We start from the raw sequence: 14,191 nt of genomic DNA, 5'->3' as shown, positions 1-14,191 counted from the left end.
TGGGCTAACTGCTGGTGGTGTTACTGAGGCTGATGAGGAGGGGGTGTTCTGGTGGTGCAGAAGTGTGTGCTCATCATGGTGATTTCATCGGCTGTTAGAAGTTTCTCTGATTGGTGGGCTGTACCCACCAATGGGCTGTATTATGCAGGCGGGTGCTGCTTTTTTGCATTGCATTTGTATGTTCTGGTAGTGCATTTGCATTTCATTGCATTTGTATGTTCTGGTAGTACAAGTTTTCCATTAAGGCCATCTGTTAGATACTTCTTACCCCTCTGAGAGAAAAGCCAGTAGCAGTAGTAGCAGCAGCAGCAGCTGCTGCTGCTGCTGCAAGGCATCACCTGAATAAGGTGAATGAGTGTCCCAAGTAGATGGCCTCTTGGCTGCTGCAGGCAAAATACACAGGGAGAGCCCACCATTCTACTGAATATGCCCTATTCACATATGCTTGATCTGTACTGGATACAGCAGCCATTCTGCCAGCACAGCAGCAGAATGTGAGAAGGATAGCTCAGTTGGTAGAGCACGAGACTCTTAAATTTCAGGGTCATGGGGGTTCGAGCCCATGCTGAGCAAAAAAGATTCCTGCATTGCAGGGGGTTAGACTAGACAACCCTTGTGGTCCCTTCCAGCTCTATGATTCTGTGATAGCTCAGTTGGTAGCGCATGAGACTCTTAATCTCAGGGTTATGAGTTCGAGCTCCACGTAAAGCAAAATATTCTTTCATTGCAGGGGGTTGGACGAGATGACCCTTTTGGTACCTTGCAACTCTATAATTCAGAGATTCTAAGAGGAGTTTGAATTAGTTTCCTGTGTAGAAGTTGAAGATGTATCAGAAACACAGGGGGAGAAAGTCCTCTTGCACGAGGAAACCTCATTCATCATGTACAGTACATATGTTGAATTCCAACCACTGAAGTTGCAATACTTTCAAGCTTTCAGCGTAAGAAGGTACACACTTTGTAAACAAAGTTGTAGAATAAATCTTGGAATATTTATTCAATATGTATTCAATACTGACAGGAAGGGTTATAAATGTAAGTATGAAAGAGGACTCAGGCCTATTCTATAATTCCGTTCATAAGCCACCCATGATTTTGTGCATTTAAGGCCAATAACTGACAATGTTCCAAAAAATCACAGATGGCAGGAACCAGAGAATCAGGAATATATCTCACCCCGCTCAGCGTCCACTTCTACCTTGGATATAAGGTCTTTAGGAGCAGCAGACAAGACTAAAAAATAATAATGTCTTATTAAGTCCCTTGTTCTGCACAGATCATTACGTTTGTACAACCATGATGTTGCACAGGCCTTCCAAGGCAGGCATTTAGCAAGTAAAATGGTTCAAAGTGCAGTTCATCCCATTAGCTACTGATAAATAGAATTCATTAATAGCTGAATTGCTAATCTAAACTGCACCAACAGGAAAATGTAAAGACATACACATTCAGCATATTCCAATATGTAATATGCCCACATCCTGGCCATATATATATATATGAATAGATTGTGCGCTGGCTGTCTTAAAACAAAGGATGTGAAGATTTAGTTTCTCTTCCTGGGGGCCACAAATTATTCCATGTTGTATGCTAACTAAAGAACAAAAGCCAAGGGCCTCTGCTTGATAAAGATCTCCAACTTATAAAACTACAATAAATCAATTTCAGAACTTAAATAAAAATACACATTAGTAACAAGAATCCCATCAAAGAGGCAGTGAGATCAGTAGGTAACAAAGATATGCGAGGAGTACTAATGAAAGGGAAACTGTGGGGAAGCAAAGTCATTTGCATCCATGTTTATTTACTACATAAGATGCTAGAAAGATGGTCACAAGTGAACCATTATTTTCAAGCATTTAATCTTAAAACAGGACAGAGGTGAGAAAGGATGAGGCTCTAGAACTGACAATTTCAAATTTCAATTTCAAAGCAACAAGTAACTAGGATTGGAATGTCATCAATCCAAGTTAATATTTTAAGGACTAAAATATGGTAACACTTGATTTCTAAAAATCTGCCTGCCTCCTTGCCAATAGGGTAGTAGCCAATTGTGTAGAATTTCAAAACAAGAGTCTTCAGGAAATAACATGTTCATCAGATAAATTAGTGAAAAGTAAACTTAAGGATATGAAGGCTTTATATAGAAGGAAAATCATTTGCTTTTTTGGGGGGGACGGGGGTGGAATCAGCAGTCTGCAATGGGAAGTTTTGCTTCACCAGCCTCTTAAGATTCATTGAGGATGTCCAGAACAAAGACAGTCTTGACATTTTGTGTTTGAGCTTTCAAAGAGACTTTGAGCGTTACTAAATGCTCTTAAGGAAATTTAGCAGTTATAGGATAAGGAGATGGGTGTTACAAACTAGTAACTAGTTAAGCAAAGCAGAAAGCATGAGATAGTCCTACATAAACAGTTTTCACAGGAGAGGGAAGTAAACAGTGAACACTCCAACAACAATGTATATACTTGGCAAGTGCCAGTTAATGCACAGAATGCAAGCTGGAGTGAACAGCACTGATAGTCAAAGTTTGTAATTGTGTCACGAAATCATTTGGAATTTTTTTAAACAAACAGAATAACTTAAACAGATTCAACTTCAGCACCAAGAAATCCTAACTTCACATGTAATCCAGATAAAATAAAAATATTGTCCATCAGTATTTCTTCATAAGGGTATTTAACCTATTTTAGACACACTCCCCTGAAGCAGAAGGTATGCAGCTTGTGGGTACTCCTTCATCCATTACCTCTCTGATAATGAAGGTGGCAATGGGCAATGGGCCTTTTATCATTTCTAACTGGTTCATCAGCTGCAGCCTTTTCTGGAGAAGATGAACCTACTGCCAGTTACCCATGACCTGGTTACTTCCAGACTCCAACTACTGCAATAGTTCTTTGCATGGGGCTGCCTTTTTGAAAACACAGACATTTCAATTAATGGAAAATGCTGCTGGCATCTTCAGGGATCGAGACAAAAAAAGAAAAAGAAAAAAATGTTGTTCTATCTGTATTCTTTGCCAATTTGTTTCTGGGTTCAATTTAAAGGGCTCACACTAACCTTTAAAGCCCTAAACAAATTAGGACAGATTGCCCAAAAAACCTAGACAGCATCTTAAAAAGCAGAGACATCACCTTACCAACAAAGGTCCATATAGTTAAAGCCTAAGTGCTCACTGGAAGGACAGATCCTGAAGCTGAGACTCCAATACTTTGGCCACCTCATGAGAAGAGAAGACTCCCTGGAAAAGAACCTAATGTTGGGAAAGATGGAGGGCACAAGGAGAAGAGGACGACAGAGGACGAGATGGTTGGACAGTGTTCTCAAAGCTACCAGCATAAGTTTGACCAAACTGCAGGAGGCAGTGGAAGACAGGAGTGCCTGGCGTGCTCTGGTCAATGGGGTCACGAAGAGTCGGACACGACTAAACGACTAAACAACAACACCCCAAAAACACACCTGCATATAAAAACTGCGTATTTGCAGGACGGACAGAAGATCCAGAACATTTTTATGGTGGAACTTTTATTTCCTTTGCTTCAGACTTAGGTGTTCAATATTCAACATTCATGCCAGTTAAGGAAACATGGAAGTCTTGGTGTCACTAATTCTGTTTCTTATTATTTACTGGTTGTTATGTATATGGTACAATGTAAAATCCTGCTACTGCACTTTTGGATTCCTAAAAATGTCAATAAAAAAAACCCTTGGACGTCATGCTCTTTATGCTACTCATACATAAGATCAGATAGGTGGGTCCTTGAGACAGAGCCTCCTCAGTGGTAGCACCAAGATTGTAAAAGGTCTAGAAAACTTCCTCCTGGTGAAGATCTACCATGCTTATCTCCTGCTTTCAGATAGTTAGTCAAGCCTTTCTTTAAAATCCCAGTTTGGTACAATATATGAACTGTTATTTCCTGGAGTTTTTAGCTCGCTTTTTGATAGTTTTAATTGCTGTTGTTATATTGTTATGTGTTTCTGAAGTTTCATTTTACCTTGATGTGTTTTTATACTCCTACTGTAAACTGCTTCTATTGTTTTAACAGAAAAGTGGGATTCATTAATACAACTAATTCCCTAACAGCCCTCCTCACTCTGCTTAGTCTAGGAAATTGATCGACATTCCTTGATCAGTATTCCTCCTACTGCTTAGGCACGTGGATAATAAGCTCATATTTCCCCTCTTTGTATTCCTACACTGGTTTCCAGTCTCAGGTATAAGCTCCTTGTCCTTACCTGCAAACCTCTCCACAGCCTTAACCTCCTTAATCTCTGATTTTTACATGTCTATATATGACTGCCTGTGACCTTTGCTCCACCAACTCCACTACCCACAGGTGTCCCAAGATCCCCTGTTCCTTGAAATTACTTTCTCCCCTGGAACTGCCTTCCAGAAAAACTTCATGGTGCCCCTTCTCTCTTTTCCTTCAAAACCAAGCTTTTCTGTGAAGACTTTGACACAACTCACAATCCCCTCCATAATTCAACCTAAATGTGTTTAACTGAAATAACATTATTCCTCTGTTAACTCCTGCCTTCACTTCCACCCCTCACCTCTGTTCTTTCATTTTTTTGGTTACAGATTGTTTGTATACTGTGATGTCAAATGTCAGTGTGGCTTTACAGAGTACAAGAGGACAAGCAGAGTAGAGTGCTTACAAGGTCTCCCATCCCCTGCAACAATTGTGAGTACCTACGCACTAGGGGCCAGGGACGGGGAATCCAGGCTATGTTATGCACTGTACACAGAATAAATTGAATCAAGTTATTCCTCTTTTTCATTATATTAGGACAGAGTCAGCACAATCAAAAGGAACCCACTACTTCAAGATGTAGTTTCCATTAACTTAATGATTTTAAAGGAGAATTAGAAGAATTCATGGAGCATCAAGAATCTCACTGATTATGAGCCACGAGAATTAAAAACAAACTTCCTACTCAAAGGCAGTATACCTCTGCTAGCTTGATGCCCTGTTTGTCCCACAGTCATCTGGTTAACTGCTGTTGTAAACAGAATCTGGATGAAATAGGCTTTTGGCAATTCTCAACATCCATTCATTACAAAGACCAATTTGTACAATATTTGGAGCAATACACAAACCTGCAATGTCACACATTATTACAGACATTGTTTCAAACTTGTTATGTACTTGTTTCTGGAGCTGTGCATCCTAAGTGCCAAAACCGGGTACCAGCCAAAGAATGCCAAAATAAGCGTGGAATCAAGCTAAGTCCAAGCCATCCCTACTACAATGCATCTGCACTGAAGGATGAATAAAACAATTTCTTCAAAAACAATGACAATGTCATGGGGCAGTTCAGAACTATCATAAAACAGAGAAGAATCTGCCTTTCAGATATATACTTTTCCCCAACAAATGTTCCCACAAACCTACAGCCAGGATCAAGATTGCTCAACTGCCATAACCCAAAGAGGGAGCAACAAAAAATATGGTCTGAGCACTGAAAATATATCAAACACAACTGTTCAGCAAGCAGTTTCACTGAAAGCCAATAACTAGTTGCAGAATCAAAGCTTTCCTTTACTAAGCTACCAGCAGGGATCTGGAGCAGCCACACTACATAAACTGTCAGCATGCTCTAGTAGGCACTGAGGCCACATCCAATATAAGATCAGCTACAAGTTAAGTAGGCTGACTTCCTGGAACTCCAGCTTTGGTTCCCAAGTCTTTGCCGCCAGTTAATATACCCCAACCTACTGCTGAACAACAGGACCCTGGTAACCCAAGGCTTCTCAGATCATTAACACATAGTTCTCTCAAACAGCTGTCTGATGCACAAAAACTTTCTACTGTATTTCCATTTATCTTCTTACTTGCTTCCTGCTAAGACTCAAACTGCGTGTCCAGATAACTACTTGTGAGAAAATCAACATTACTCACTGAAACAGGAGTTACTCAGGTAATTTCACAGCTGATGTAGATTTATTAGTGGACAAAATGGTCAGGGAACTCAGAAGGTGCCAAAACAAGCATTGTAGCCATGTTTGCATCATATTTTAGTGTCCTCTTTTATGGACTGGCCACAACAAAAACAACAACCAAAATACTAATACAGCAAACATAAAACAAGATGCAGCTAAGAATAATATCCATAATTTGCAAAACAACACTCCAGATTATCACACTTCTTTCAGATTTTTTTAGAGCGTCTGAGTTTGGGTTGATGCACATTAATAAAAAAAATATTATCTCTCTTCATCATTGAACTCTCATTGCAGGAACTAAAACTGACTTTAAGGCTGCAGCCCTATGAACATTGAACTGGGGCTTCCAAGTAAAAATGCACATGATCAGGCTGTAAAACGGCAAAAGTTCACAAATTACAAGGACATGTGCACATGCACCAAGTTGATTGTGTGGCTGCAGAATCTCCAAGATCCTACAATTAAGCAAATATTTTGAAATCAGCTATTATTACAGTCATTTATAGTAGAAAGCTCTCACACTTTGAAGAGCTGGCATCTACAGGATACATATAAACCTCAGACGTACTTGGCATCTCTCCGTTATAATTTTAATTAGCACAGCTACAATGGAGCTTTATTCCACTACTATACTTGAAGCCTGCACACAACTGGATTGCAGCCCTTTTAAGAACCATTCAGCCTCAAAAGGACAACAGTAAAATAACTTACTATTCGCTAATTTAAAAGCAACAGCTCTGCTGGATCAGACCAAGGATTCATCTAGTCCAGCAGTCTGTCCCCAACAGTATTCAGTCAGAGGCCTGCAGGAAGCCAACAAGCAGAGCACAAAGGGAACAACACTCCCATATCATTTGGCCCCTAGCAAATGGTATTCAGTGGCTTACTGTCTATGAACAGGGAGGTTCCATGATAGGCATACCTCTCCATGAATTCATCAAATCCCCTGGTAAAGTTATTTAAGCTGTGTTCATTGACACATCTGGCAGCAAATTCCATTAGCTAATGGAATTTCAACTGTCAAAAGGCACTAACCAATAGTAAATATGGAAGACTGAACTTTACATAACACTGAAAAACTATCTTCCATCTTTTACTGTTGGGTTTGTTGTGCCCTTTGATAGCTGGAATTTGCTAATGGAATTAGCTAATGGAGTTCCAACTATCAAAAAGACACCAACCATTAGTAAAAAAATGGAAGATTATTTTTCACGTAATTGAAGTTAACACTTTCAGCAACATTTAACATTTAAATACAAAAGTTTTTTTGTTGTCATGGATTACGTATTCCTCAGTATCATTAATATATACGTATCTGCCTCCATGACAATGTTCCATATCCATTGGCTGTTAAATTCGTACTTGCTTGTTTAAAAGTTTTACTACATATAACTTCTGTATGTCATCTTATTGCTAATTAACATCACCAGAAAAATGAAGACAAAACAAAATATGGTCCATTAGTCACACATAATTCTTCCTATTACCCACAAACCTTTTCAAATTTTCAGTTCCTCTCACTGTTTGATCATTGATCATCCAATTACTTCCACATCAACAAAAAAAGAATATCAAGAGCAATGTGAACTATTGTCCGTGTTGTCTTCTATGGTGCTGCAAAATGTGAGTAAACAAAAGGAGGAAGGCAGCATACAATGATATCCAAGAAAGTAAGTTTCAAGTTAGCTGTGGCTAATGTGTGGCCCTCCAGAACTTGGTGAACTACCATTCCCATAAGCGCCACCAGAACTGTAAACGATCAAGGAAGATGAAGGTGCTTGTAGAGCAACATCAGGAGGACCACACATTAGCCACTTATTTTTTAAGGTGTCATATTGTAAATAGCTATTGTGAATTTATCAGCCCATATGCACATATATGCCACAAAGACGCTTGAATAGATATGTACTTGAATGGTCGGCCAGTATGGTGCATTGGTTAGGGTCAAATTAGGACCTGCGAGACCAGAGTTCAAATTCCCACTTGGCCATGAAATTCAGTGGCTGACCTTGGGCCAGCCACAGCCTCTCAGACTACCTCACAGGGCTATTGGGGGGGTTAAATGAAGAGGGGGAGAACAACACCGAACAAATTGGGAGAAAAGGGCAGAATGTAAATGTGGTAAATAATAAATAATTCTTACTTGCCCTAGACTAGGGGAGACCTATCAGATTAGATAGAATTGCAATTTACTAGTTTCTCAACAGCTACTCAGATTACAATCAACTTTACAGCAAAAAAGTATGAAAATGTATATTCAACCACCTTAGAATATAATCCAAGCCCTTATCTACATCAACAATCCGGCCCTATATATTCACTCTCCCTTAGGGAACCTTTTCAACTTTACGTTATCTTCTGCTCTTCATGGCTACCACCCATCGCAAGCCTTTCTCTGCCATCCAAAATAAGAATTCCCTGAAGCATATGCTGCAAGTCACACCAACTCTGAAGTGTTCCCAATTTCAACTTCCTCTTCAAAACTCACTTCCTCACATGTCCACACTTCACTTCGGCACAACTCTGTGTGCACATTTCTCTTACCAGATTAACACATACACAAAGTGCCCTCTGTGTACTTTTCAGGCTTCTGGTACCCATACATTACCCTCCTCGCCAGGCATATATCCCCACTGGTACTGCTGCCAGTTTTTCTCCACCATTTAATCATCGTCCACCCCACCCATAACTTTGACGAGCATGCATCCATTTTCCTTCGGCAATACAGTGCCAAACTACATTTTTCCTCCCTCTGCGTTGCCCCCACTTCTTTCCCAACATCCTCTCCTTGCGCATAGCCACCCCTACCTGCCATTCTCCCTTCCTCTTGGTTCACCAAGCCTAGACACCGAAATGTAGCTTCCCTCTCCGGCTCCAGTCCCAAGCGCTCACTTGCCGTTAGCCCTGAAGCCTTATGTACGCCATTCCCACGTGCCCCACAACAACCCCCAACTCTGTCCGGCAATGCAAGCCTGCCCCTAAAACCCACCCTTCCTATTCTCCCCCCCCCCAACCCCGCCAAGCCATGGGCTTCCCTGCCCTGCCAGCTGGGCCTGGCTCGCTCACATCCACTCTCCCCCTCCGTATCAAATCACGCCCGCCATAAAGGAGCAGATCGTCCCGGTAAACGGGGCGGCATTCATTCGCCCCATAACTACTATATTCCCCCCTTAGGGCGGGGCCAAAGCCAGACCAGGCTCTGAGGCGCCCACAACCGCCTGGGCCTCGGTTTTTTTTTTAGGCCGCAGTTCAGGCCACCTCCTGGTCCGGGACGAAAAGGGAGCCGTAACGGACACAGGCCCCATGACAATGCAAAGCAACTCCGGCCCGCCCTTCTCCCGCCACCGCCGGCTGCGGCTGCTACCCGAGGCCCGGCTCCGCTGCCGACTTACGAACTACCGCCACCCCTCCTAGTGCAGCGTCGGCGGCGCCATGATGATCCACCTCTCGCTCTCTCCTTGGCTCCCTTTCCTTCTCCCCATCCCCCGCCCGGTGTCGCCCAGGCCCGGCCAGCAGCAGCGGCAGCGGCCCCGCACTCACTCACCTTCATGTCGGGACATCCTAGTTCAGAGGAGAAGGCGGCGGCAGCGGCCCGGCCCGGCCCAGCCCAGGCCCGTCCCGGGCTCCAGTTCCCTCCCCACCCACCCACCCACCCCCGGTCTTGGCTGTCCGGCACCGGCTCCGCAGCCTGGGCCCGGGCGAGGCTCGAGGCTGGGCCTAGCCTCTCCCAAGTCACCCCCTCCGTGTGCAGGAGGCGGCTCGCTTCGGCGCGGGCGGGCGGAGGGAGGCGAATCGGCGGCGGCGGCGCTCGTAGTAGTAGTGATGGTGAGGCCTCTCCAGGATGGTGGCGGCGGCGGCGGCGGCTGCAGTTCCTCCCTCCCCGCCTTCCCGGGAGGCAGCAAGCGGGCGGGCGGGTGCCGCCGCCGTGACACGGTGACTCTGTAAGCTCGCTCAGGGCCCCGCCAGCTCCTAGCGCCGCCCTCCCGCCCGACGACGACAGCAGCGGCGGCGGCGGGTCTCGTCGGTCTCCCTGGTCTATTCCCCTCCCCACGTCGTCCGTCGTCCTACCACCACGCTCGGCGGTAACAGCGCCGCCGCCGCCGCCGCTGCCTCTTCCTCCTCCTCCTCCTCCTAGCCCGGCCTGCCCAGCCTACCTCCCCTTCTCTCTGTCTCTCCTCCCGCCCGCCGAGAGGAAGAGGAAATAACACAGCGGGCCAGAGAGGGAGGAAAGAGCCGGCCGGGCGGCTGAGGGGAGGAGGGTCTCGCCTTCCCCTCACGCACCTCAGCCCCGCTCTCGGCTCTCAGTCCTTTTCCCTCACAAAACCGCCTCCTTTTCCCTCACAAAACGCGCTTTCCCTCTCTGGGCGGCTACAACAACCGTTCGTTTGAAGAATAAAATGAAATCGAGAAGCTGGGCTTCAGCCTCGGAAGACCAGGCCCCACAGCCCTCCCCATAGATGTACAGCTTGGGAGATGTGCAGAAATTTGGGGGTCGGGGCGGAATTCCTACATCGCTCCAAGCGCTGGTTTCTTCCCCGCCCTTGCAGCTTTGGGGGTCCCAGCAGCACACGCTGGGCTACCACGTTAATTCACGTGTCAGGAAGGCATCGTTTGAACACAGTAGGGTTTGTTTCCGAGTAAACTCGGGAGGCTGAGGCTTGGAATCAGAGAATGGTTGGAAGGGGACCCTGAGGGTCATCTAGTTCAACCCCCCCCCCTGCAATGCAGGGATGTCAGCTAAATTAGGCATGGCGGATGGCCATCTAACTTCTGCTTAAAAACCTCCAAGGAAAGAGAGTCTTGCCACCTCTTTTAGGAGTCTGTTCCACTATTGAACAGCTCTTCCTGTCAGAAAGCTCTTCCTGGTGTTTAGTAGGAATCTCCTTTTTCTGGTAGCTTGAATCCATTGGTTCATGTCCTAGCCTCCAGAGCAGGAGAAGAAAAACATGCACCATCTTCCATGTGACAAGTCCTTGAGATATTTGAAAATTGCTATCATATCTCCTCTCAGTCTCCTCTTATCCAGGCTAAACATACCCAACTCCCTCAACCATTCCTTGGTAAGGCTTGGTTTCCAGACCCTTTATCATCTTGGTCACCCTCATCTGCACAAGGTCCATCTTGTCAATATCCTTCTTAAATTGTGGTGCCCAGAACTGGACTCAGTAATCCAGGTGTGGTCTGACCAAGGCAGAATAGAGCAGTACTATGACTTCCTTTGATCTGGACTCTATACTTCTTGATGATGCAGCCTAAAACAGCATTAGCTTGTTTTGCTGCTGCATCACACTGTGGATTCATGCAAAGCTTGTGGTCTACTAAGACCCCTAGATCCTTTTCACATATGTACTACTGGCAATCCAGGTGTCTCTCATCTTATATTTGTGCAGTTGGTTCTTCCTTCCTAAGTGTAAAACCTCTCCAATCTGTTAAGGTCACATTGAATCCCAATTCTGTCTTCTGTGACATTGGCTACTCCTCCCTGCTTGCTAATTTCCACTCTCACACTTTTACTCTTGATCAGTTTTCTGCCCTGGCTGTGGGTAATTGTGTGGGGTTTTTAAACCAAAGAGCACCCCTCCCCCCAAAAAAACCCCCATATATTTATGTCTCGAAATCCACTAGAATTTCAAACTCAGAGTCGGAGACATATTTACACTTGCGAATCCTTCTCTTAATCCATTTTCTTGTTTACAGGTAAAAATAGTGTAGTGGGTCCTCACATATATGGTCACACTGTGGAAGAGTGAAGCAGCTAGAGGGTTGGACTAGGACAGGGGTCTGCAACCCGCGGCTCCAGAGCCGCATGAGGCTCTTTTACACCTTTGCCGTGGCTCCGGGGCGGATACTAGCAAGGGGAGGAGGTGCATTGTGCGCCCCGACACTCCCCACTGTGGCGGGCTCTGTACTGGCTGTGACATCGCATGGGGACGGTGCGTGCGTTAGTCACGCACCATCCCGACATCACCTTCCCGCCCGCCCACCCGCTACATTGTAAGGGGCATGTACGCTGGTCACTGTTTTGAAGGGGAGTGAAGAACACACACACACAAAAAGGTAACTTGTTAATTTAACATTTCTATGAGGAGGAGTAATTCTGAGGGGTCAAACAAAGAAATAATTTAAAAAGTGACAAAAAGGTTATTTTTATAGTGACGAGTTTTGCGGCTCCCTTTTTTTTTTTCTTCGGAAACGGGTCCAAGTGGCTCTTTTTGTCTTAAAGGTTGCAGACCCCTGGACTAGGACCTGGGAGACAAGGGTTCAAGCTGGCATAAAGCTCTGTAGATGATCTTGGGACAGTCATAGACTCAACCTAACCTACCTCACAGATTTCTTATGAGGATAAAATGGGGCAGAGAAGTCTGTATGCCACCGTGCGTTCTTTGGGGGACAGGTGGAATATAAATTAAATAAAATAAACATTTTTGCATTTTTGGTATGGTCTCAAAGCGTCTGTAACAGCATGTGTGATTTTGAGCCTTTATTCCATAGAGGGATCATAGTCAGCAGTTAAATTATTCAAGCATTTCACTTCAACTAATTTATGTAGATTCCAACTTGCTGGCTCACACTGTTCATCACCCTCATCTTCTTTTGTTCATAATCTTATCAGCTCCTCTAACACTTCATTAGTCAATGTTACTCTTTGTCCCTCAATTAATTCTTTAATTTCTTCCTCCTCAAGGGTATCAGTGAAGCCATCACCACTGCCTTGCCTGGCCATCTGAACAATTCATTCCACTTTGTTGTCAATAGTAGGGAATTCCTTAAAATCATTCACACATTCTTTCCATAAGTTTCGCCAACATGCATCGACTGATTCAGGTTTGATTGCATCTATAGCTTGCTTAATATATGTGATGCAATTGGTAATGTTAAAGGACTTCCAACACTCAATCGCGTTAAGACTGGGATCAGCATCCCTAATGTTATGGACCCATGAGGATGTAAGCCTATGTAAGTTGCCTTGAAACAGCAAATAAAACCTTGGTCATCAGGTTTGATGATGGAGGTGATATTGTGGGGAGAGAGAAAGACAACTTCAACATTACTACAGTGATACAGCGGTTTAAGAACAGTCCTGTTTACAAACGATTCAGTTTACGAACTCCGCAAAACCGGAAGGAGTGTTCCGGTTTGCAAACTTTACCTCGGTCTAAGAACGGAATCCGAACAGTGTAAGGACACCGGTGGCGGGAGGCCTCATTAGGGAAAGCGTGCCTCAGTTTAAGAATGGTTTTGGTTTAAGAACAGACCTCCGGAATGGAATAAGTTCGTAAACCGAGGTACAACTGTATATGCAAAGTGGAATGACCCAGGAGCATTGTCTACAAACAGCAACACTTGGTCAAGTTCTTTCTCCACAAGGTACCACTTAACCTCCAGGACAAAGCAGTTGCAGAACCAACGCAGATCGACATGCCATCTCTCAGTAAGTTTAGCCCAGCAAGTTTTTCCTCCAGCTTTGAAACTTATTACTGACTCTTCAGATGCACACCAATACAGATAGGTGGCTTGCGTTTTGGGGCACTGTTGCACTGTTCTTTAATCACTAACCATGCTCAGTGCGGGGACCACACTTACTCTGAGGCTATTAAGGTAATATCAATCCTACATAAACAAAGATTTTATGTAAGATTAATATGTGGGGGGGGGAGAGGCAACAATGATACAGTACTTGTTTTAATAGCGCACATCAACCGCTGAAAATGAATAGGTAGTTGTTTTTTAAAAAACAAGCTTATATATTGACACATTACCAGAGGCGTATTTAGGCTCCCTTGGGCCCTTGGCAAGGAGATGTTGGCCACCCAATGGGGCAAAGCAGTCCACAGAGTCCTTGGATGGGTGGGCGGGCTCCTAGTCACTCCAAACCAGAGTGAGAGGCACCATTTTCGCAACCCCCTGGGCCTGCGCCTTTGGTAGGGGCCAACCTAACCAATCCCTAGGTATACCTTTGCACACGAGGGCACCCACCACCTTCCATTCCCCCCATCCTACTTGGAGGCTGCTGGTGTCACTGTGCGTCTGTGGCTGCCCATGTCATGAACGTCTTGGGAGGCACTTCAAGGGCTGAGGCACAAGGCATATTTTGATTTATTTATAAATTATTCAAATGGGCTAAATTTCCATATTTTTAGCGCCATGCTTTGATTCTCATTGTCCCCGATTACCCCAAACTTTTCATCAACCCCACTCATTTTTCTTCACACTTCTGAAGACCTATTGCCCATTTCCCGTATC

At 44.5% G+C, this 14,191-nt stretch overlaps 1 protein-coding gene and 1 long non-coding RNA gene across 3 annotated transcripts in view; one reads left to right on the top strand and one right to left on the bottom strand.

The window, feature by feature from the left end:
• The window catches only part of KCMF1 (potassium channel modulatory factor 1), a 42,679-nt gene extending 32,541 nt beyond the window's left edge, over window positions 1-10,138 (bottom strand). Inside the window, exon 1 of one of the 2 annotated variants that reach the window (XM_082205088.1) lies at window positions 9,492-10,138. In XM_082205088.1, coding sequence (XP_082061214.1) covers window positions 9,492-9,507 — 16 coding nt within the window. In that variant the 5' untranslated portion in view covers window positions 9,508-10,138. Of the gene's footprint in view, window positions 1-8,755; window positions 8,778-9,491 lie in introns of those variants that run through there. The other variant, XM_082205089.1, reaches the window with a different exon arrangement.
• On the top strand, window positions 3,405-4,947 carry LOC309522165. Its single transcript, XR_014214937.1, has 2 exons — window positions 3,405-4,685; window positions 4,791-4,947. It is a non-coding gene; the product is annotated as an uncharacterized lncRNA (long non-coding RNA).
• Window positions 10,139-14,191: the final 4,053 nt, after the last annotated feature.

This window comes from Podarcis vaucheri (assembly GCF_965113315.1).
Source record: "Podarcis vaucheri genome assembly, chromosome: 17".
Classification (NCBI taxonomy): domain Eukaryota; kingdom Metazoa; phylum Chordata; class Lepidosauria; order Squamata; family Lacertidae; genus Podarcis; species Podarcis vaucheri.
This window is presented reverse-complemented; position numbering and strand designations above follow the sequence as displayed.